This window comes from Dermacentor silvarum, chromosome 9 (genome assembly GCF_013339745.2).
Source record: "Dermacentor silvarum isolate Dsil-2018 chromosome 9, BIME_Dsil_1.4, whole genome shotgun sequence".
Lineage (NCBI taxonomy): Eukaryota > Metazoa > Arthropoda > Arachnida > Ixodida > Ixodidae > Dermacentor > Dermacentor silvarum.
Window position 1 is genome coordinate 165877462 of NC_051162.1, and position 23479 is coordinate 165900940.

At 48.4% G+C, this 23479-nt stretch overlaps 2 protein-coding genes across 2 annotated transcripts in view; one reads left to right on the forward strand and one right to left on the reverse strand.

Annotated features, from left to right (window-relative positions):
- Nucleotides 1–18852, reverse strand: part of LOC119464625 (BTB/POZ domain-containing protein KCTD20-like) — a 161806-nt gene extending 142954 nt beyond the window's left edge. Inside the window, 2 exon segments of the mRNA XM_049656204.1 lie at nucleotides 3234–3356; nucleotides 18759–18852. Of these exon segments, the coding sequence (XP_049512161.1) occupies nucleotides 3234–3343 (110 nt within the window). The 5' untranslated portion in view covers nucleotides 3344–3356; nucleotides 18759–18852.
- A 184-nt stretch (nucleotides 18853–19036) lies between these two features.
- LOC119464058 (S-adenosylmethionine sensor upstream of mTORC1) overlaps nucleotides 19037–23479 on the forward strand; it is a 28538-nt gene continuing 24095 nt past the window's right edge. Inside the window, exons 1-2 of the mRNA XM_049655478.1 lie at nucleotides 19037–19343; nucleotides 19697–19835. Coding sequence (XP_049511435.1) covers nucleotides 19265–19343; nucleotides 19697–19835 — 218 coding nt within the window. The 5' untranslated portion in view covers nucleotides 19037–19264. The remainder of the gene's footprint in view (nucleotides 19344–19696; nucleotides 19836–23479) is intronic.

Here is a 23479-nt window from a genome sequence, read left to right on the forward strand (position 1 = left end):
ATTCGAACTCATTGGGCGTCCCCGCGAAATTCGAATTAACGAGCTTTTACTGTAGACCTGTTCAAGCCCTCGGACATTTACAACTCGCATGAGACGGACTTATTCAACGAGAAGCTTCCTTCGAAGACCCTGAAAGGCCAGAAATGCCACAGGGGAAAGCACAGCAAGCGGCACGTAATAATTTTGTTGTGCGCCAACATGGACGGCACAGACAAACGGCCACTGCCTGTAATCGGCAGTAGCAAGAAGCCTCGCTGCTTCAAGGTAAATTGTAGGCTGCCCGTACAATACATCACAAACCTGAAGGCATGGATGACCCAGGTCATATTTGGCGGCTGGCTCGAGGCCCTTGATGCCGACGTGCAGAAGGCAGGCAGGTCGGTCTGCCTTTTTTTGGATAACTGCAGCGCACATCATGTTGATGACGTGGAGCTCAGAAGCACCCGCTTGGTTTTTTTCCCCACCAAACTGCACTTCCGTGGTGCAGCCACTCGACCAAGGTGCGATTCGCAGCTTCAAGTGCGCCTACCAAGAGAGGCTGATTCAGCGTCTACTGCTGAACCTCCAGCTAAAGCGTCCCACCGATGAGGGCATGTTCATGGCACTTGAGATGGTGGCCGCCGCATGGGTTGCAACGTGTCCAGCCGTGATATCAAATTGCTTTAAACACGCCGGCTTCATTGCCACTCAGCAGGCATCGTGCACTGAGCGAGCAGCACCGGAAGAAGTTTTGCCAGAAGGTGCACTCGATAACAGTGCTGACGGTGCAGTGGCGCCATCGCTGACCAACGCATGCAGTGAACTTTGTGCCATGGCCAACGGTGTTCCAGATGGTTTCAGTGTCGATGAGTGATGACCAATGAGGCCATCACCAGTAACGTGTGGGCAGCTGATGACGCCGACGACCACAAAATACCAAATCAAAAGAAGACGATAAGCCCGCGGGATGTGTTGAACGCTTTCGATACAATTTGTTCATTTTTTTGTGAGCACGACGACGACGTGGCAAAGGACCACTTTTTGCAGTGCAAATTCAGAGCTGTCAAATTGCTGCAAGGCAAGGCTCGGCAAAGTAAGATTACTGACTTTTGGCAAGAAAATTTTTTTTGAAAACCGATTCCCTGTCTTTTCTGTATCATTCTTGAGCTAACGAAATTCCCATAAAAGCGAAATTTTTGCTTTCCCTGGCGATTTCGTTATTGCAGGTTTCGACTGTAGTGCTTGTTTGTTTGTTTATAAATGGTCTTGTTTCTTCTGATGACAGATACATACATCATCGATGTTTTTTCAGCTTTATCACAATCCAAGTAGCGTTATGACAATGTGACCAATTCTCAGTCTACACAGAATGACCAACTTATGCCTATTATCGCAATCGTTACGTGCTGGACATAGAAGTGGTTGTATAATGTGGAGCTTATTAATGATTTCTCTGCCACAGTCAGACTGCCACTTCTAATTAGACTCTCACCCGGAGAAGTCCTCCCTCATTTTGGTACGGCAGTTTATTAACATTTATCGTGCTTTTCAGTGTGGCTTTAGGAGCCATGACATCAGCTCTCTTGTTACTTATAATACCGGTGTGCCCTCGCACTCGGGAGGAGGTCATCCAAAGCAGTTATTTAAATGCTCTGCAGGCCAGGGTTAAAAACATGTTTAGGACAGGCTTCTCATATCTTCTGTTTGAAGAAAGTGCTCTAACTTCAGTGAGAGAATCTGTGTAAATGATGGCTTTGTTTCAATGCTTTCACAAATCGCATCTGCTGCCAGCGTAATGGAAAATGCTTCTGCTGTAAAAGTCCTTGTGTGCCTATTTCGTCTTCACTCAGCGGAAAATGAAGGCCTTAACGTAGAGCATGACGCAGCATTTTTGCAGATGACTGCATAGCTGCAAAATTCAGTGCATTTGTATTTAAATTGGTAACACTAGGAAGTGCTGCATTATGGCTTTTTGACCCATCATCTAGAAATGATGGGTCATGCAGCCGGCAAAACAGTACGAAGATCTCATACACCAGAAGCAATGTGTCAGAGCCACGGAGCCACCGCAGCAAGTATCACGTCCCTTGCTTAGAATAAAAAAAATTCACACCAGTGAATATTTCCATAAGGTAAAACAGTTCATCGGTGTGTATCTAAAGAACGCTACCTCTTGTCTCGTTTATCGTACACCACAGGGACCTGTTGAGAAAATGGCTTGGCCTGAAAGGCAGTTGGGCTCCTTGAACAGGGCAAGCACTCGTCCGGGTTTGCCGTGTCTTCTTCGTGTGTATGTGTACTTATTTGCGCTACATCTGAAATTAACTGTTAGACCAACTAGCCCAACAGACGGTCCTTCCTTGGACAGGGGATTTAACAATCTGTGAGCCGACAGGTTGGCGCAACGCAGTACGCGAGGCAACTGCTGCTGTGCCGTAGAAACAGCGTTCCTGGCCGCTAGCAGGCATCTCACAACAATGATGGGACGAGGAGTGCCACCAGCGGTGTTGCAAGCATCGGACAGTGATGGTGCACGAGATGAGACTGCCGACAAACCGTTGGCATTTGTCAGCGCCCAGTGAAAGGATGAAGAGATGGAGATGGATAGCGGTAGCTTAAACGTTCACTGTCCCTTCCGCTCAGACCAGTGTATTCACGCGGCTGCTCAACAGGAATGCTAATGCAGTGCGTGCGCAACGCTCATGCAAGCACAGGAAGGCACGACGCTGCCCTCTCTCCCCTGCAGAACCGACAGAGCACGGCACCGGCGATGTGCGCTAGGTCGTTTTCGCAGACAAGCGCGCTCCGTCTCTCTGAAGACCCTTCTCAGCCTTCGGCCCACACGCAGTCAATTGGTGATGTCCAAAACATGGCTGCTGTGACATGTTCCTGGTTCTGCATTAGGTGGTGTCTAAGTTCCCGCCTCAGCAACAGCTCCCTCCGAATCAGAGAAACCGAACTTGAATGCTTTGCTGTTGCTGACTGCATCTGCCGGTAGCAACTGCGGTAGCGGGAAACACGTCGTGGTCGCCATGTTTTAGACATCTATAGCTTCCGGCACATACAGACCACCCAAGCATTGCCTTCGAGATTAGTTTCTGTAATTCTAAGGAAGCGGTCACTCGGCGCTGCGTCTGGACATCACCTATAGCAACACAGCACAATGGCACAACAGCATGAATGCGCCCCAAGTGCACATTATTGCTATCGCAACAACATGCGACACAGTGAGGGCAGCAGCCAGTGTGACCCACCTGTCGGAGTCACGCCTCGTCTGCGCACGGTCCTCTGGGGAGGCGTCCTCAGTGTCGCTGCTGCTGTTGTCGTAGTTGCTGCTCCGACTGAGTCCCTTCCGAAAGGACATGACGCACCAACCACTGCACAAGAGACCAACGACAAATGAATGGGACAAGCTCGCATTACAGAAACGAAAAAGACCACCAATTCATCTCTCACTCACAAGGTTTTCGAATGGTCTAACTGGCATATTTGAACATATTCAAAGTGACTACAGCACTGACAAAAACAACATGCGAGCGTATAACAGGGACAGACACAAGTGCTGTCTTCAATGCAGTACAGCAATTTTGTATGAAAGAAATAAAATAGCACAAGTCTTTAGAAGCCACTGCATACCTCCAGCTTCTGAACCTTAAAATTGGTAAAAGTACTGACGGGCTTGAAAAAGCGAAGGGGGCTGAGTGAGGGCAGCGAGAAGCACGCATTTTTGTTTGTTTGCCCAGACCTCGTCTGTTGGACACATATGCACATTATTTCCGATTATTTACCTCGGACAGGGCAAATAAGGAACCGCAAGCTAGGCACAGGAGAGACTTGGAAGCAACACAGTGCTTTTAAGATCCGAGTGACTTTTTCAATGACTCTGCTTTTGCCAATTTAGCCTGCTTCATGAAGTTATCTAAATGAACTTACTCGAAGCAAGTAGCCCTCTGTTTAGCACCTTGTACTGCCACAAAAGGGCAGTACAGTACCATAGCAATTTCTTTCTACGCCATTTTTTTTTTCAATCTTGCTTACCCTATCCTTTAATACCCTTAAAACATTCTTGCCAACAGAACCAACTTTTTTGTAGAATTTGACAAAACATTTGCAAAATCGTAGAACGAGCCCAAATTCAAATGTTGCAAAAAATTCTGGAGAGTTCACAGGCACGTTATTGAAAATATCTCAAACGGGTCATTAGTGAGCTCTCGAATATATATTCGATAATCTGATGAGAGTCATTCACTAGAAAAGAGTCCTTGACGTGTAGCAGCCTCAGCGTTTCTTGCAGAACCAAGGCTATAGATCTACGCCATATTCTTCTCTCTAAAACTATGACCTGAAAAGGCTTATCCATTACATGTGTCTTACAAGAAAAAGACGTTTGTGTCTGTCTGTCTGTCTGTAACACCCTTTAGACTGTTTGTGCTGTAGTCGCTTTCAGTCACAAAAAGTTTTTTTTTATATTCCTTTATAAAAGCAAGGAGGGAAATCTCTTAACACAAGTTGTTGGATCATTTCATTGAACTGCCTTCATACCTGCTAACCTGTGAACTATAGCATTCGTAAAAATCCTGCAAACACGACACAGAAGAAGGAATAGCTTGCATTTTACTTCGCATGCCTGCCCTGGGCGCACACCTTTTGTGGGATACATGCCCACTTTATAAACGATCATTTACCTTTAGAGGCGGTACATAAGCAACAGATACTGACACGCAACACACTGTTTTTAGATCAAAGCAACCTTTTCAGCAACACTGCTGCTGTTGATCTCGAGTTATGCAGGATCCTGTCTGAACGGACTTCTCGAAGCAAGTACCCCTGTGGTATATCTTCCTGCACTATGACAAGAGGGCGACAAAGGTACAGTTGCATTCAATATGAGCTGCAACATGTGCCTGTGGGTCGAAGGAGCTTCAAGACTGCACGGGGGCACTAGTATACGTATAATTGATTTAATACCAGTAATTGGAACAATGTTTAGTTCTCCTTTTTTTTTTGTATGTCCCCGGCGCCGTGCAGTCTTGGGGCCCTTCAACCACGGGCTGTAGGATTCGGGAGTCGGGGTCTCCGAGTCTGGCGTCAACAGGGAGGGCCGCTTCTCTAGCCGCCACCCTTGCTTCACGTAACAGGTGGCTCACCTACGCTACCGGAGCGTCACACGGGAGGCTAAGCAGGCCGACGCCGTCGTCGGAGCAGGCTTGACGAGGATTGCTTCTTTAGTGATAAGTACGAAGTCGAGAGGTAGGGGAAACGGAATAGGGGGGGGGGGGGGGGGTCTATTTACATAGGAAAGGCAAACTTAGTTACTGAAGTGGATACTCGTACTAGCCGGAGTATGAAGCTCAGTACATCGTTCTCGTAGCATGAGCTACATGTCAGATCAGAAAGGAGAGCACTATCTACATGTCAGAGCAGATGGGAGAGCAGACCAGATGAGCCAAAAAGTCTGCTTAAATCCTTATCGCAGTGGCGGCAAAGTTGGGAGCGCAGCCGCCCCTCTCTGTTTATTGGGTGCCGACTGTCGGGTGCGGCGTCCTCTGCTCTTTTGTGATGCTCCGGGTCACTTACGCGGCGGCCTGTTCAGCCGATGTACTCAGCACCGTAGGACATGGGCATGGAAAGATCTGCTAAGTCTTGCACATGGTGAGCAGCTGTTGACAAGTTTCCTTGCGCAGCGGGGCGGGAGCCCTGCTGGAAAAGACCCCCCTCCCCCCCCCCCATCTAAATTTCGGGAGAGGGGGGGCCCGGGCCCCTAGGGCACCCCGCCCCCTGGATACGGGCCTGACTCAGGCAAGCATAGTGCAAGTGATAGCCGGTCGAGCGCTCCACTAATCTAAGCCTGCAGCTCGGTGCATTAGCAGATCGGCATCGTAGGAAAACCCAGGTCTAGCGCCCTAAAGATCTTATTGCTTCGTTTTTTACGGGTGCAACGCTTTGTTACCAAAGTTTATCGTTTGTTTATGTTCGTTTAAGTTTGTTTTGTCAGAACACCCGCCGCGGTGGCTTAGTCAGCTAAGGCGTTGCGCTGCTGAGCACGAGATCACGGGATCGAATCCCGGCCGTGGCGGCCACATTTTGATGGAGGCGAAATGCAAAAACGCCTGTGTGCTTGCGTTGTAGTGCACGTTAAAGAACCCCAGGTGGTCAAAATTAACCCGGAGCCCTCCACTACGGCGTGCCTCGTAATCAGAACTGGTTTTGGCACGTAAAACCCCAGAAAGAAGAAGAAGAAGATGTTTTGTCAGAACAGCGGTCTCATCTTTCAGCTAGTGCACTCGTTGACGTGCTGTTTCTGAGATCATGCCATGCGAACCAAAACCATTATCAACCGTTATGGATGATTTTTTTTTGTTCCGGAGCAGAACCTGAACGGAACTGTTTTTCAGTGGAACGAAACAAAAACCAGAATGAAAAACACTTCGTTCCGACACTCTGCCTGTGATGCATTTAAGCTTTACGCCCTCGTCTGTTCTGTGCTGAGGCCTAATTGAGGAAAATCTGCTTTTCACCTCTTTCTGCTGAGAGTATCAAGTATTCCACAATGCTGCAGCCATAGACAATCAAATTTCATCACCATTCGTGAACATCTTAAGCCTGTTCTATGTTCACAGCAGGATGCAGTCCCCCCCCCCTCTCCCAGCAATCTCTAATTACCGCTGTCCTGTGCCAGCCGATTTCCTCTTATCCATACAGATTTCCTAATCTCATCTCAACACTTAGTTCTCTGCCGTCCTTAACTCCTCAATCACTCTGCACAGCTCTAATGGACCACCGGTTGGTTACCTGCCCTACACAATATTACATGGCCTGCCCAGCTCTATTTTTTCCACGTGAAGGCCAACTGCAACAAAGTTCTTGGATCACGTAACAAGCCTGGTTTCAGACAGTGCAGATATATACTGTCCTCCGTAGCAAACTTAACATATGAAATACAAAAAGCTGAATGAGCTTATAGCTTACAAAATGCCTCTATTACCATTTACCAGAAATTATGTACAGCTCACATTAGGAGCCCGCACGGCTCCTAGGCAGGCCCTCTGAGGCAGGCCCTCTGAGAGTTTTAGCACGCCACAGCGTGCTAAAACTCTCGGAGGCCATTGCCCGGGATCTGAATCTCGTCCGCTTGCAACCAGGCACACAAGTTGTCTGCTTAGGTGCTATTTAAACGTTGCTAACCAGAAAATGAGACAACTACTCGCCCTGCAGAGAGCCAAGATTGCTTCGATAGTATATACAGCCAAAAATATTTTGTAGCAAAGTTCAATGTGACGTAAGAGTAACTTAGTTATATTCAAAAATTATTTATACCTGTGTTCGTTAATCATCATCATCAGCCTATATTTATGTCCACTGCAGGACGAAGGCCTCTCCCTGTGATCTCCAATTACCCAATTAAGCCACAGTGCACTATTTCATTGTAGTTAGCCTTTCATCTCAAATAGAATGCCATCATCCCATCATCAGCCTAATACCACAGGGGAACAAGCTCCTCTTCCCAGCGATCTCAAAATCGGAGCCATGAAGCAGTGGTAAGTTGAGCAGAAAACAAAAAGTATGTTCGTACTCTGCTTCCTTCAGCTCTGCTCAATTTACAATCTGGAGAATAACAACAACCTTGCATCATGTTTCCCAACTTTAAGGCACTGGGGGCCCTAATCTCGACGGATCACTTTCAAGGATATTGCATTCTGTGTGCAACATTTGGTGGAGCAGTCGGCAGCACAGCCTTCCAGTGAGACGATGTGCTCGGCAAGACACAAAAGTGCAAGTACCACTGAAGGTGATTGACAATGAACACAGGTCTAGAAAAAGAAAACGAAGATAATCAGGCGCTCATTAGTGATAACGAAGCAGATAAATGCTGGATCTGCTAAGGGCTGGTCAGTGCTTGGATCATGACAGAAATTGCAAATTCTAACGAAACTGGAGAAGAGTGCTCACGACAAATGCTGACTGAATCAGCATTAGACAGGCAAAATGTTTAACCAGTGCAGAAGTGACAAAACACAGAAAAGTACAAATACTAAAACACAGCAGTGCCCAAGGCCAAAAAAAAAAAAGAAAACCATTTCAGGTGTTATTACTGAGGAATGCAGCCTCACACTGAAAAGCAATAGATGGGCTATTGCCACACCAACCTTTTTTTTTTTTTTTTTTGCATGCCAGTCCTCGTACCTTCATGTATATGAGTCTGTCTCTAACATTTATCCATCAGAGAAAATATGCAACACCATTTAGTACAATCAGCCACGTTGCATGATAACAGTCACGATTTCAGTAAATGTCAATTGTCATTAAATTGTCAGTAAATGTCAAATGTCATTGCCAATTTTCCTTGGTCGCGTAGCTTTGATGACAAGCAAGACTCACTTATCTCTGTTTACATACAGAACTTGAGTGCATGTAAAAAATGTGGTTGATCCCTCTTATATAGGAATCGGTATAGAACACGAAAGTGAAACGTGTCTTCACAGAAGTAGTGTAATGTTTATTGCACATTGATATATAATGTCTATTGGTGTTTTGTGGCTAAAGCGCCCTTAGGCGTTGATGCACCCACGCTGACGCCTGGTGGCACGTCTCCTCCATCACGACTACCAACATCGATGACCATGAGCAACCGTCGTGCATATGGAAGCTGCACTACGCTGCACACGCTAGCACAACGCGAAAGACGAAGCACGTAACTGACACACTAATACAACGCGCAAGACAAAGCACGTAACTGAATCGTCACCGAGTCAAATCAGCGCGTACAGCGCGTCGTAATTGCAGCCTCCGCGATCAACTTCAGAAACATTTTCAGAGCTAATTGCGGAGGCCACGCTCCGCTGTGCTGAGTACGGTGAACGCCACCTAGGTGGCGTTGGTAGTGCTTCTTGATGCCAGCGTCCCTTCGAATGCTGGCATCGAGGCGTCGTAGTGCTGAGACCGCCGAAGCGTTCACTGTCGGTGCGCGTTAGTGTCATAATGCAGTACTTCTCTTTTCTGCTCGTAGGCGGCGGCACCGCCCCGAGCAAGAGCGCGGGTACACGGAGGAGTGTTAGATCAATGCCTCCTTTACTAGATGCCTGCCGCGTCGCTCGTTTTCCCATTGGAGCAGAGGTTCCTTTAGTTCAAGGTAGTCGCGAAGAGACGGCGCTCGCTGCCGACCCTACTTCCTGTTGCGGAGGAAGTGACGATTACGAGGCTGGCGCGCGCTCGACCAATGGCTTGACGAGAGACCGCGGGTCCTGCCTCCGGGATTGCAACAGACGCCGCTGTAATCTCGGAGGCAGGGTCACGTGGTTCAAGTTTGGAGCGGCCGCCGCAGCTAGCGCTCGCAGCCGACCCCGGTGGAGGAGAGGAAAGAGGAGAGGGGCAGGAACCAGCTTCTCGGCTCACGCGGCAGGCATCTTCTAAAGGAGGCATTGGTTAGATATATAAGGCGCGTCTGTGTAGCTCTCTGCAAATGCGTTTGTGGCGCAATGGGTTAAACGCTCGGCGATCTATCGTCGCGGACCGAGAGGTCGTGGGTTCGATTTCCAAATTTTGCATGTTTGTGGAACTTTTTCTTCTGGTTTCTTTCTTTGTATTATGTTCTATGACGTATTTCCGTGACGGAAATACGTCAGTGAAGTCTTGGTGGACCCCGGCATAAAACACTTTCGTGTTAAAAACAGGGGACAGCAATGTTTATGTCCGGCCAAGAGATGCAAACCATGCATGCCTTTGAAAAAGCTACAATGCTCATGCAGACAGACGTTGAGGCAAAGCTATATCCCAAAATATGTACTTCCCGATTACATGAAGCCTCACAGATAAGCAACAGAAAGAGTATGGGAAATTACTTGGTCCATTTTTTAAAATTGAAATGTAGAAATATTAAAAAAAGGAAAACTGAAAGTGGACAAAAAGACAACTTGCCGCAGCTGGGAGCAAAACCCACTTCTTTCGCAGTACACGTGTAATGCTCTACCAATTGAGATACCACGACAACTGTCGCGCTGTCCCCATTCCTGGATATTTGTGCATGTGTACTAGATGTAGCTTCAGGATCCAGTCATTCTTTTAGCTCATACCTCCTCATTGAATTTTTTGGTTTGTGTGCTTCTTTGTAATGCCTTATCACTTAGAGATTTCCTACAAATTCTGCGCTTCTCAAACATTTCCGTCAGCACATGTTCTGTGTACTTATGCTGAGTTCTGATCCAGTTCGTGTGTTTCGTCATGAACTTTCTAGCGAATGCCAAAAGTATGTTGTAGAGACGACCAGCCTGGGGGAAAATTGAAATCCACGCACACGAAATGTTCGCCACTCCTAGAAAGAAGGAACATCTGTAACATGCTTCTCTTTGCTCAACCGTCTAGCAAGGAATACAGCCAGCCAACGGTAAAATCGTTACGTTCTGCACATGCAAATGGATTGCATTGCAAGCCTGCATGCATGCACAAACAAAACGCCCAAAGGAAGCGTTAAAGCAGCAAGAGTGCGATAAAGAATAGCTCGCAATTCCGAGATGCCCCTTGTTGAACCCGTGCCAATGTTGGCAGAAAGACAAGTGCATCGGCAGGAAAGCAGTAGCGACGTGAAAGGTCAATGACCCAATCCTTCTACCCTTCCTCTTCGTACGTGAAAGCAGGCGTCGTAAAACACCCGCAGGGCTAGCCAAATGATGCCTAACACTGCCTGCCTCCGAGCTTCGGAGAAAGCTAGGTCGTCAAACATGGCCAAAACAACTGCTGCACCACTGAGACTTAGAGAAGCACTGACAAGAAACATCCTGTTCGTGCGTGGTATACAGCATTCTAGAACTCTATTTGCATTTCTATTGATGAAAAGGGGGCTGGTTAAGACAGCAAACGAAGGCCGACCTTCCAGCTTCAAATTTTTGTGCTCAGCACTGGCATTAGTGCGGTGTCACAGATGCATTTGGAGCGTTTCTATGCTGGAAAAATTCCCAAGCATCCCAAGAGGTGCCAGGTTGAGTTTTACTTTACTTGCAAACCAACATAAGCAAAGGAACATGTGTCCGTGTATTTTCGCAAAGTGCACATCCCTAGCACATAGGGCATTGTTAAATTTGACCAAGGAAGACTAAGGCTTGATTTTAAATTAAATTTCACAGCAAGTTTGAGGTTTGAAGTGATTAACAGTGGGCAAACAAAGGAAGCTTTATTTGTTGTAAGACTTCAACAGGAGCATCTCCCTCACATGGTCGCGTATCGTAAAATTTATGAAGTTCTATCGCATCCATGAAATTCAAGCTGGGGACCACTGCATTTAAAAGCAAATATCCAGCAGGAGAAGTTAAAGGCCACGCAACGAGCGATCAAATGATTAATCATGTCCCTAATGTTAAGAGAAAGGAAGAAAGCGTGGATTAATTAGGTAGCAAACGGGAGTAGCTGATATTCTAGCTGAGATTAAGAGGAAAAACGAAGTTGGACAGGGCAGTGCAACTTTCTCATTAAAATAGTGGTATTTTTTTACTTCTATAATTTGTAAAGAAACATTGAAAGGTTATCCTATACGACGCACCATGGCAATGATAGTAATGAAAGTCCAAAACAGCGTTTCATCAGATACTGAAGAAGCAAGGGGCAATACTACAGCATTAAAAAATGCTTTGAAGGGATGCATACCTGCCCAAGTTTGGCGAAACTAAATACCGAAGATCTTCCTACCGGCGGGGGAGGGGGGGGTAAGTCGGTTACACAACCCCCCCCCCCCTCTCCCAACGTAATTTTCAAGTACTGCCCAGGAGAACTTTATTACAATTTCATTTCCAGATATAAAAATGACCACATGAACATCAAGGTCTCACTTTTACAAGCATTTCGTTGTTGCTAATTTTGGGTTCAAAAATTCTTTTAAAATTTAATTAAATTCTCGGGTCTTACGTCTCACAACCCCTATTTGATTATGAGGCACGCCGTAGTGGGGAACTCCGGATTAATTTGGACCACCTGGGGTTCTTTAACGTGCAACCAATGAACGGCACATGGGCGTTTTTGTATTTCGCTGCCAACTAAATGCAGCCGCCGCAGCCAAGATTTGATCCCACTATCTCGCGCTTAGCAGCGCAATGCCAAAACCACTAAGCAACCACAGTGGGTGTTCAAAAATTCTTCAGATAATGTTTGATTAAAAGAAATTCCATTTCTTTCACATTTTGCGAGGTTCCCGTTTCCCAGCGTCTTGAACGAGCGACACACGGACGAGAGGCACTGCGTCCGAGCTCGCATTTTTCACGATGTTAAATTGCCCCTCGCACTCTGCATTGCTCTGTGGTATCAACAAAATACCCAGCGTCATTTTGGCTCAGCAATACATTAAAAATACTTCGATACCTTTGGCACTAGCGCTCCTTGATGTTAAAGCCATGACTGGCCGTAGGCCTACGCAATGCCAGAGCGGCTGACGCTGAGGAGAACGATGGAGAGTCGAGTGTTGCTAGTTGTGGAAGACGGCATTCACTGGCTAGCTTAATGGGACTAGGGCCACTATGGCACCCAACAACCCCCTCAGCGCAAGGAGCGGCTCTGCGGTTAACGATGTATAGGGTTCCCCAACTACTTTCTTAACAATGCTTTGCGGGGTGAAATTCTAACTGGATTGGATTGGGTTAGATTTTTTTTTTTTTTTGCCAATGAGGCCTGACAAAGCGCTGGACGCGGGAACGGGACACAACTGCAATTTCCGGGAGATTTTCTTGTCAGCCGTACAACCAGAAGACATGGTCCAAATCCGGGAGTCTCCCGGGTAATCCGGGAGACTTGGCAGGTATGGGGATGGGAACATGATGAGATTGTCCAAGTAATAAATTGCTTTGCCTAAATAAAAAGCGTAAATTTGTAGGCTGCAAAAAGGCATCCGTATAAATCGGATGCCTTTCTGCAGCCACAGTCGCGTATACATCGGTGAAAATAGGAAGCAATGCCAAGAAAACTGCGTAGGTGCTTAGTCTTTTCTGAACGAGGAAAGCGAAGCACCGCCAAAATCTTGTGAGGATCAGGACGAATACCATCCTTGCTCACAATATGACCCAAGACCTTGGATCATCTCGCTTGCAAAATGACACCTTTTGGTGTTGAGCTGAAGACCAGCATTGGCAAGGCACGTGAGAACCTCGTCCAGACGTTGCAGATGCGGAGCAAATGTCGAAGGGAAAATAAATATATCATCCAGATAGCACAAGCAAGTCTTCCACTTCAGGCCACGCAGAACAGTGTCAATCATGCGCTCAAAAGTTGCGAAATCATGCCAGAGGCCGAAGAGGATGACAAACTCGTATAGACAATCCGGGGTTGCAAGCGCCGTTTTTTTCGTTGTCTTCGTGCATCGGAATTTGCCAGTAGCCTGAACGCAGATCAAGACTGGAGAAATACTCAGCACCTTGCGGGGAATCTACGGCATCATCAATGCGAGGCATGGGGTATACATCCTTGCGTTTGATCTTGTTGAGCACTCTAATCGACACAATTTCTCTGAGCCATCTTTTTTTCGGACCAAAAAGATGGGAGAAGACCAAGGGCTAGCAGAGCGGTGGATTATTTCATGTTGCAGCATGTCGGCAACGTTTTCCTCAATAATTTTCCAGTCGGCTAGAGACACGCAATACAGCCGGTGATGCACGATGGATCTGCCGTGTCTGAATCCGATGCACTGTAACGGAAGTCTGTCCCAATGTTGAAGAATGGGTGTCAAATGAACCTTCATGCCTCTTCAACAATGCAAGTAACTGTTGCTGCTGCGAAGGGATCAAGTCTGAGCTGATTACGGCTGCAAGAGCGGAGGTAGAGGGAGAATGTCCAGCAGGAGGGACTTCAGAAAGGAACCTTAAAGGAAAAGCCAAAGTGGTGCCTTTAGAAAGGAGAAGATTTTCAGGTGTTATGTTCATTACGGCGACAAGCGCAGAACTATTCTCAAATCTAACTAGGCATGATACAATGGCTATTCCTTTTGTGAAACAACACACAGAAGGTAACATTAACACATTGCCATGGTCGATGATGTCGGACTTGATGTTAAGAATTTTCACACAGCCTGGCAGGGGCTCGGTAACTTCTGCAGCAAGCAGATGAAATGGCTTGTAGTTTTCATCACCGAGCGAATCGTCAGTGTCGGTTGTATGTATGACACCTTGCCCACAACATATAGCAGCCAGAAGCAGAAGCAAGGAAATCCCATCCTAAAATGAGATAGTGAGAGCAGGGCGACAGCACAGCAAATTTATGTGGGGGATGATGCCATCGATCATTACACGCACCGTACAGAACACGGAAGGGCGGATAGTGTTCCCTTGAGCTGCAACCAGCGTGGGTGCATCGCAAGGCATCATAACCTGCCTGAGACGCCTACACAAATCAGCGTGAATAACAGATAAAGTGGCACCAGTGTCTACCAAAGCATCAACTTGCACACCATCAACAAACACAAACATCATATTACAAGGGCGCACTGGAAGAATAGCAGTCCTGTCCGTGAATGCAGTTTTTCCTCCAAAAACTGCATTACTTAGTTTTTCGGGCGACGGTCAGAGGTGAACGAGGCAGGCCGAAGCAGTGATGGGGAGCGGTGGTGGGGTAACCATTCGATTCGGTGTCTAGGTCGTTGCAGGCGGAGATGTGGAACGGTGCGCAGGGCAAGCCTAACGCCAGTTTTGATAAAAGGTCCCTCCAGAAAACACATCACGTTCACACATGTCATAATCGCGATGCTCATCTTGTTGGCACTTGGGGCAAGAATGTGACATGTGGCCATGATAACCACAGTAATAGCAGATAGGACGAGACAGAAGCCAAAGCAGGTAGTAGGGGGTGCTCGGTGTGCTGTGAGATCGTGTAGTCAAATGGGTCGATGAAGGCTGAAGTGGTATTGAGTGAACATTGGGCAGAGGAGCGACACCAACCTGCACGTATGTGGGTAGAGGCAACATTGAACAGACACTGGTTGGAGGTGCAGGGACAATCTGCGCATATGTTGGTAGGGGGCAAGGGGTAGGAGGGTCCACATGCGCTGAACAGGTCATGGACGTGAGCTCCTCTGTGATGACGTCACGCTAGGCTGCACCAGAAGGCTGAGCAGGAAGCACCAACGGAGGTGACAAGCCTAGTGATTGAAGTTCTTCGCGTATAATCGCCCGATCATTACAGACAGGACAGGGTCTGCCGTAGAACGGTTTTCGTAGAAGTCTGGCTGCAAGCGTACGTACTCGAGCTCGTCGAGGAGCTGGCACGTCAAGACGACGTCAGCGACGGTAGCTGTTGTTCTTGACAGTGAGCACATTAAAGGCCACAGTCCCAATACTTTTAAGAATGTGACACAGCCTCTTTGACTGAGCCATTGCATCATTGACATGGCGACAGAGTGCAGGAACATCCTCGATGTATAATGTGTAAGACTCGCCGGAGTATTATTTGCGAGCATTGAAAGTTTTTTTTTTCAGGGGCGGAGCGAACCGCAGGTATGCCAAAAGCTTGCCGAAGCTGCTGCTTGAAGTTGATCCAGCCGGCGAAATCAATCTCATGGTTGAAAAACCAAGTCCTCGTCACACCCGTCAGAATAAGACATGGCACAGCTTGATGAGATCATTCTACCAATCAGCAGAGCTCACGCGCTCGTAATCGTCCAGCCAGTCCTGAGCATCTTCACCGCAAAGACCACTGAACAGATAGGGATCACGCTGGTGGCCGCTGATGCTCAGATAAGGTGCGGCTTGCCGAGGTGGAGTGGTAAGGGTAGAAGCACCCGGCTGCTCGTATTGCAACGTGCCGGCAGACAGTGGATACAAGCAGCGACCCGAACGAAGCTCGAGGGAGTAGGCCAGGCGTGCAGAGGACGGGGGACCGAGAAGCACCTCCGCCACTTGTGACATCACAGTGAGGGCGGACCTTTATTGAGTCTGAGAGACACGGCGAAGAAACCTCGGCACAGTCCGCACTGATGATGCACCCTCACGCGCGATGAAGACAAAGGCAACACACATGATGATGATTATATACAGATGATGAAGCGCACAATAAATGCCCACACTATTACACAGGCTTTTTACAGGCTATGTAGTCAGTCATTCATAATCATGTATACTCACACTCGTCGGCACACACACACACACATTCCTACTCATGTTCACCAACAGTCACTCGTGTTCAGAGTTCAGTCACCCTTTTACCTGCACCCACCTACTCACATGCACACTAATGTCTACTCCAACTCACCCTCACAGACTTTCCTTAGTACTCTCATTAACCAACACTCACTCCCATTCATACTCGGGTCCCCTCACACCCTTAGTCGCTCACCGATGCTCTTTCTCGCGCCTGCGAAATGAGAGCGAGGTGAGTGCGAGTCAGTGTACTCGTGAGTCAGTATGCCGACCGCAGTCATTGCAGGGTGTGATGCCGACACCAGTAGAGGAGCAGATGAAAGTAAATTCACATTTGTTTTTTTCTTGACAAACGTGGCAAATAAATGCTACGTGTTATATCAAACAATCTGAACCGTAAAAGTGATGGCTCTACGAAATAGGTCTGCCAACTTTTATAATAATGTCAGGAAACCTTTCATAAAACTTCAACTTCAAAGAAAATGCAATGTTAGTGCAAAATTTAGGCAATATCAAAGCAGAGGCAAGTGCGTGATCTTCTGAAGTTAAGAAAAAAAAAAACGCAGGTTGCAGTTCGAAAAGCAACAGGGTGTGTCCATTCGAAGCAAACTATTTTTCTTGTTTTTGCACTGAAGTAAATTAAGTTCCATCAGGGGGCATTCTCCAGCACCAAAACTGCACATGAAAAAGTAGGGAGGAAGGCTTGGACTTGCCTGTTCACAGGGATCGCTGTTTGAACACAGACTAAGTGTTTCCTTTCTCACTACAAACTGTGTAAGTCAAAATGCTGCCCCTGCCCGTGGAGAGAGTGCACTCTCTTCACCCACACTCGCAAAGGAACTAACTGCTCTGCTGAGATGAACACAGCAGTTCTCATCTATAAGCAGCCCCACAACAGCCCGCAGTGCCTCGGTTGTTTAGCTGCACCCCAGAGATGCAAATCTGGGACGCAGTGTTTCCCAGTGGATCACTATCCAGGCCTTGGATGAAAACAACGCAACAGCAGCTGAAGGTAGCCAACGTAATCCATGCTCTTGTGCGCTGCGTCTTTCTCCACAGTGTTAATTTAGCAATAGCGTGACTGAACCCCTTTCCTGCTTAGAAAATAATACTTCCCCTGTGTTCTTAAAAGGGTGTTAAAACTGAGCTGGTTGGTTCACCCTTCGAGGTTTGTTGCAACAGGAAAATTGTAGAACACAGACACAGAAAGGAAGAAAACAGACGCGGACGCGACTGCTTGTCGAGACCACTGACGGTGTGCTAACCCATTGCACTCCTCTCCCATGCTTCAACGTCAGCTACGTCCACGTCTGTCCGTTCCTTTCTCTGTCCGTGTTCTACAATTTCCTGCTGCTACAAACCTCGAAAAATGTGCTCTTACTTGGCCGCAAAGATCGTAGACACCCCTCCAAGCAACGTAACCGCCAATCTCAGAGTACCGGGGGCCAACCGATGCGGCCCCCTTCAACGAGCGGCTTCCGTCGCAAATTCTGACGCGTCCTGTCGACGCCAGCCAAAACACCGTGGGCGTAAACAACACCGACCAGCTGACGCGACGGTGGTGTGAGGGAGAGGGGGTCCTACACAGAAAGGCGGGTGCAAGGAACGTGCATGCCCTCACGGTCGCTGTACCACCGACTCAAGCATTTTTTTTTTTTTTTTCTTCGCCGTCACTTCCCCGACGACGAGCCACGTGAAAGCGTGCGGCCAGCAGAGAGGTAGAGTCAAAAACAACTCGACACAAGCGTAGACAGCAAGAGAATGCAGGGGCGCGCCATCGTGTAACCCACATACTTTTGAGTTCTTTCTTTTCTTCGCCGTCAAGCAGACTGCCACCACGATTAGGCGAGGGCGGGAGGCCACCGCGCTTTTTTTTTTTTTTTTTTCCTTAACGTAAGCCCCCCTTTCGCGCGCGCCGAACCCCAATCACAACTACTCCCCCCCCCCCCCTCTCTCTACAAAAGATGTGATTAGGTCCCCAACCAAACTACACCAGCGGAAAGACTGCGAAGTCCTAAGCAAGAGCGTGGCGCAAGAAAATGGAACGGTTTCTCTCTCTCTTGCTGTTTACCTAGGAGCGAGACCACGATGAGATGATATGTGTGTGCGCATTCAATCGCGGTTGCCACACGACCACTCATGAATCACAATCGCGGCATTTCCCGGGGCATTTTATTTATTTATTTCAGCAGGAACCTTCCTAACATAACGTGGGGGCGCCGTACTGTATCGTCACGTGTCCACCCTTCTAAAGGAATTGGGCAAGACTTCTAGCGGTCGCTCGTTCGAGCGCGCGGACCACTCGAAGGAGCCGTACGTTCGGCTGGCCCCGAACCCCGTTACAACTACCGACGATTGAAATGCCCAGAACACGAACGTTACAGAACGCAAACGACGTCACCAAGTGCGACGTTATTCGTACGCTGATCGTGAGAAAAGAAGCAACGGCAAATTACTTTCGGATAGGGTCTACGATACATCTCAACACGGCTCGGGAGGGTTTTCAAACTTTCGCGAAGGAACGGTCGCGAGCCCCACGACACTACGGCGCTTGATCAGACGGGCGTCGGGCGATGAGCCAGTTATTAGCGAGTTCCCGAACGGAGTATCACGTGCGTCCAACGGGGGGTGGACGGAAGGACCTTCTACTGATTGAGGTAAGGAATATTAATTACTCACCATACCACTCGCAAATGTCAGCCTCCGCCGTTCCACACCGACCAGTGCTCCAACGGCGACGGTAGGAAACTGTTGCTCGGACCGAGACAGTTTCGCATGATCGTAAACAAAACGAAAATCAATGCGCAGTGCCTACATTGTATCACATATAAAACTGTATTACTTAATTTATTTATTCATTAAATATTAAATTTAGTTGATAAATTTGGCTCATCTATTTGAGGATCGTAAAAAGATGCATACTGAAACTGCGACTCGAAGCAATCAGACCGGCCGTTTGCAGCTGTAGTAACCATAGTAACTGCATCGCGTTGCACCGTAGGGCTGTCTCCTTGCGTCGTGGCTAGTGGGATTGCGCGATTTGAGCCGTTTTTATTGATACTCTTACGCATCAGCCAGTTCTGTTGTTTCCTGTGTTGGACGGTGCTTGCGAACTTCGCCAGGTCATTCGTCAGCAGCCTTTATGTGACGTAATTATATCGGAGATCACGCCTGAAGACTGCGCCATGACTCGTGAGGAGCATCAAGAACTCGTCGCCGTGATCAGAAGCGTTCACGAAAAACTAAGGCTTGATTACCAGACAAGTGAGCGTTCCTACAGTTTCAGACATCGCTCTGAGCGAAACTACGGTTGCGTTCATATCTGTATTCGATGAAGCTCACAACAGACCTTGGTCTATAATCTAAAATCCAAATTAACGATAGTGAACGTTCGTAGTATAGCTTCACGACGTGATGCCACACCTATAACCTTTTCCTTCAAGCTTGACAAACAAGACTTTCCACTGTAGAGTAGTTGTGTTCAATCTTTCCCACTGTCTCGTGCTGCCATTTCGTATCAACTTTTGGCTACAATGAAACTGTTGCTGCACTGTGCAGAACTATTTAGGCAAAACATGTGCGCACACTCCAAGCCAGTATATGTGATTTTATTTCAGACGGAGATGGGGACCGGGTTTGGAAGGACCACTGCGAAGACATAGAGATGAGGAGCAAATATGCTGAGAGCATGCTTCAGCTAGCCACATCCATTTGGCCCTACAAGGACCGCATTGAGTGGTGCTACCACACGATGAGGCAAGCATACGTACATCTTTTAATGGTGATAGCAAATTAGATAATACAGACCACAAGCAGATATTTGTGTAATGTCTTTCTTATGAGATCTGTTATCACAAAATGCTACTGAACAGTAAAAGACTCTTGACCCTAGGTGGGATTAAAGTTTATAATTTTTTTGCGTTTGTAAGCCAAGTTTTCGAACCATGGGCAGATTCTTTGATGTGAAGGAATGGGAGGAGTGTGTTATGCATCTTGACACAGACACAGCAAAGTAGTTACACCCTCTACTTTGCACACGCTTTATGTGTTCCATTTATGGGTTAATAAGCAGTCTAGGGAGCATTTAAAGTGGTCTTTTTGGCATTACAAAGGCACTATAATGGTTCCTCTTATAATAAAATTTCTGCTCAATTCCGATTTGGCTGGTCCTGAGGAGCAGTGTTGCAAGGTAGTTCGCTGCTCAGGCAAAGTCGAGATTGCGCGCCTCTAAGCTCGGGTACTAAATTTATGCGTATTATATTGAAACATTTCGGTGTCACTATGTAAGGTTTTAGTAATCGCAGTGATAAAGGTTGGCACATAGGTTTCCAGATATCAGTATATTGTTCCACAAACAATCAACCATAAAAAGGAAGTGAATAAAAAATGCAAACTGGAAATCAATGTGCAACCAACAGAACCCAATGTTGTCAATGACTTGCTGGCGAAATGGCTTGAGGGGTGATGTGATGTGCTTGGCCCAGTTGGTCTGGGCTGCTACAGATGGCGCAACGTGTCCTGTGCAGAAAGTAGCCAAGCCGACACCGTCACCTACTTATCCTCGACACCTTGGCCAGCTTGGCCCTGCTCGTGGACTCGTCGCAGCCGGTTGCACAGCTCGGGGACCGCTGCCAGGTCTGGCACTAGGTTGGCAGCGTTTCCTGTCGGGTCCCACCCGGCGATGATGGCATCTAGGGCTGTCTTGCGCAGAGGATTTGAGGTCCATCCCTTGTACTGAATGATGGCTCTACCGTCTCGGCCTCCAACCTTCACCATCATTTCTTTTGCCACGTAGCCAAGGCTTGCAAGCTTGGTTGCCGCGGCGTCACCTAGGTTCTGCTGGAACCCGTAATAGGCATCGTTGCCTACTGCGCTCAGAGCTGCCAAGAAGTTGGCCCAGTCTCTGGGCAGCAGTGCTGCCACCTTCGCCCACGGGAACCCTGGATGATCAGTGAACATCTTAAGGATCGTTGTGTAGTGGGTCAGCCCAGTCCAAGCAGCTTGCTCCAGGATGATCCTCATTCGCAGACAGCTCTCTCCCATTTCTGCCTCCCAGGTGCGGAACATTGGGGGGATGGATCGGTAAGGGATATGAGCTCCCACCTTTTGCCACATGTCCTTGATGATCCCAACAGACAAGTCCAGCCTCTTTCCGGTCTCGCTCTCGATCTGGTTGATCACAGCGTCCAGCTTGCGCTGACTGATGATGCCCTTCTTGGCGAATCCGAGAAAGGCGTAGGCGAAGAGGGTGATGACCCCTAGGTCCCGCAAGAAGGGGGTGGCCGCGGTTATAAGCTGCTCGAGGAGCATCCTGATCTGCCCGTTGTCAACAGGGCGGTCGGGCCACTCGAACTGGCGCAGCTCCTCTCTTTCCTGGGGCAGCCAGGGAATCGGGTTGAGAATTCCGGCAGCAGTGAGCTCCTTCGGCCGAGCGCATCCAGCCCTGCCAGACCTCGGGGGTTACATTGATCAGACCTCGTCTGAACACCTCTCGGCGCAGGATCTCTCTGACGGCCTGTCGCACCCTGGTGTTAGCGTCATCTGGCTCTAGCAGATTCAACCCAGAGGCTAAGGCGTTGGCAACGGCCAAACACATGGTGGTTGATTCGACATCCTCTACTCTGCGGTAGAGGGCATCACCACGAGCTACCAGAATATGTGTTTGCCGGCCCGGAATGCCTGCGGGGATGATCACGCTCCGTGTGTAGAGAGCGTCCACGAGGGATGCAGGGTTCGAGGTATTCAGAAACGCCAACGCCACGATCTCCTCGGTGTCCCAGCGATTGCGAACGGCTTCAAAGGCTGCGTCCATCTGGTCGGGGGCCCGAAGACGGCGTCCGGCCTCGACGCGAGCAGGTCCTGCCGGGGCTGGTTGACCGGCCATTGACGGTTTCGCTGTTAGTATACAAATAGCCTGTACCAGAATGGCGCGCCCAAGGAGACTTCCGGTGGGAAACTTCCGGTTTTGCTTTCTCAATGCACCCCGCCGTGTCGACGTGGTGTGTTTGTTTTTGCTGTTGAATTATTTCTGTTATCTTTTGTGCCTACTCCCAGACGTGTTTCGAGTGATGTGTAGCGAGTGCCTGAAGGGGCTGGACGATGTTGGGCGGAGAAGGTACAGCGGTGAGCACTGTTAGGGTGAACACGCGAGCGCGTGGCCGACGGCACTGTCAGCGCCCCGTTACGGTCATCACTGGAAACATTGCGCATGCGCATCACGCCTTCCGCGAAATAATTGTTCCACCGCGCGCATGACGTCATGAATGCACTTGTTCGTCGTCTGCTAGCCGCATTTTTGTTTTCTAAGCCCATGCATCCTGCATTTTAAGATTTCTTTAAACATCTGTGCTTGAACAGAACAAGACAAAAAACTTGTATATCTATGGGGGCGTGTCTATTCGTTCCCTTCAAAGTTGTTGTGCATGCAACGCCGTATATAAAACAACCAAACATCTTTCGCAGCCGTTCATTCTGTCGCCAGATCGTATTATGGCTAGGGTTCCCGATGATGAACGGCGCTCAATTGTCGATCTTTCCCTGAAAGGTTATTCCCAGCGGTATATTGGCGCTTTAGTTAATAGGCCCCTGAAGACTGTGAACAGGATAATTCAAGCCTACAAGTATGAAGGTCGCATTCAGGATGCACTCCGCGCGCCCCGCCCTAAAGCTACCACAGACGATGAAGACGCCCTCATAGTTGCAGCTGCTGTTCGTAACCCTTTCTTGCCAGCCCCAGCAATACGCGAGGACTTGGATTTGGACGTTTCGGACACCACTGTTCGACGTCGCCTGCGTACTGCGGGCCTTCGCAGTCGCGTCGCAGCGCAGAAGCCACTACTAACGGCGGCAAACAAGGACGCACGACGGCAGTTCGCTGAGCTGCACGAAGCATGGACATCAGAAGAGTGGGGTCGCGTCATCTTTTCGGATGAGTCGACGTTTTCGACGCGACAAGACCAAAGATTGCGTGTTTGGAGACTACCAGGCACACGGTGAGGCAAACTTCCTGCTTTGAAAAGCAATTGTTTTAGTTAACGTCACAATGCCACGCAGGAACGACCCGGACAACGTGCAAGGTGTTTCTGCCAGTGGGAGATCGAGTGTGAACGTGTGGGGTGCTGTTTCAAGATATGGTTTAGGGCCCCTGCAACGTATACGTGGACACTTATCGTCGGAACAATACTGCAACATTTTGAACAATGTGCTGTTGCCATATGCGAGCAGTTTATTCCCAGACGGTGATTACCTGTTCCAACAGGACCGGTCACCGATACACACGGCGCGGGCTGTCAAGGAGTTCCAGGCGGAGCAGCACATGCAGCTACTGGAATGGCCTCCGAAAGGAGCGGACCTGAATGTGATAGAAAACGTGTGGGGCCGTCTGAAAGCTTCTTTGGCAA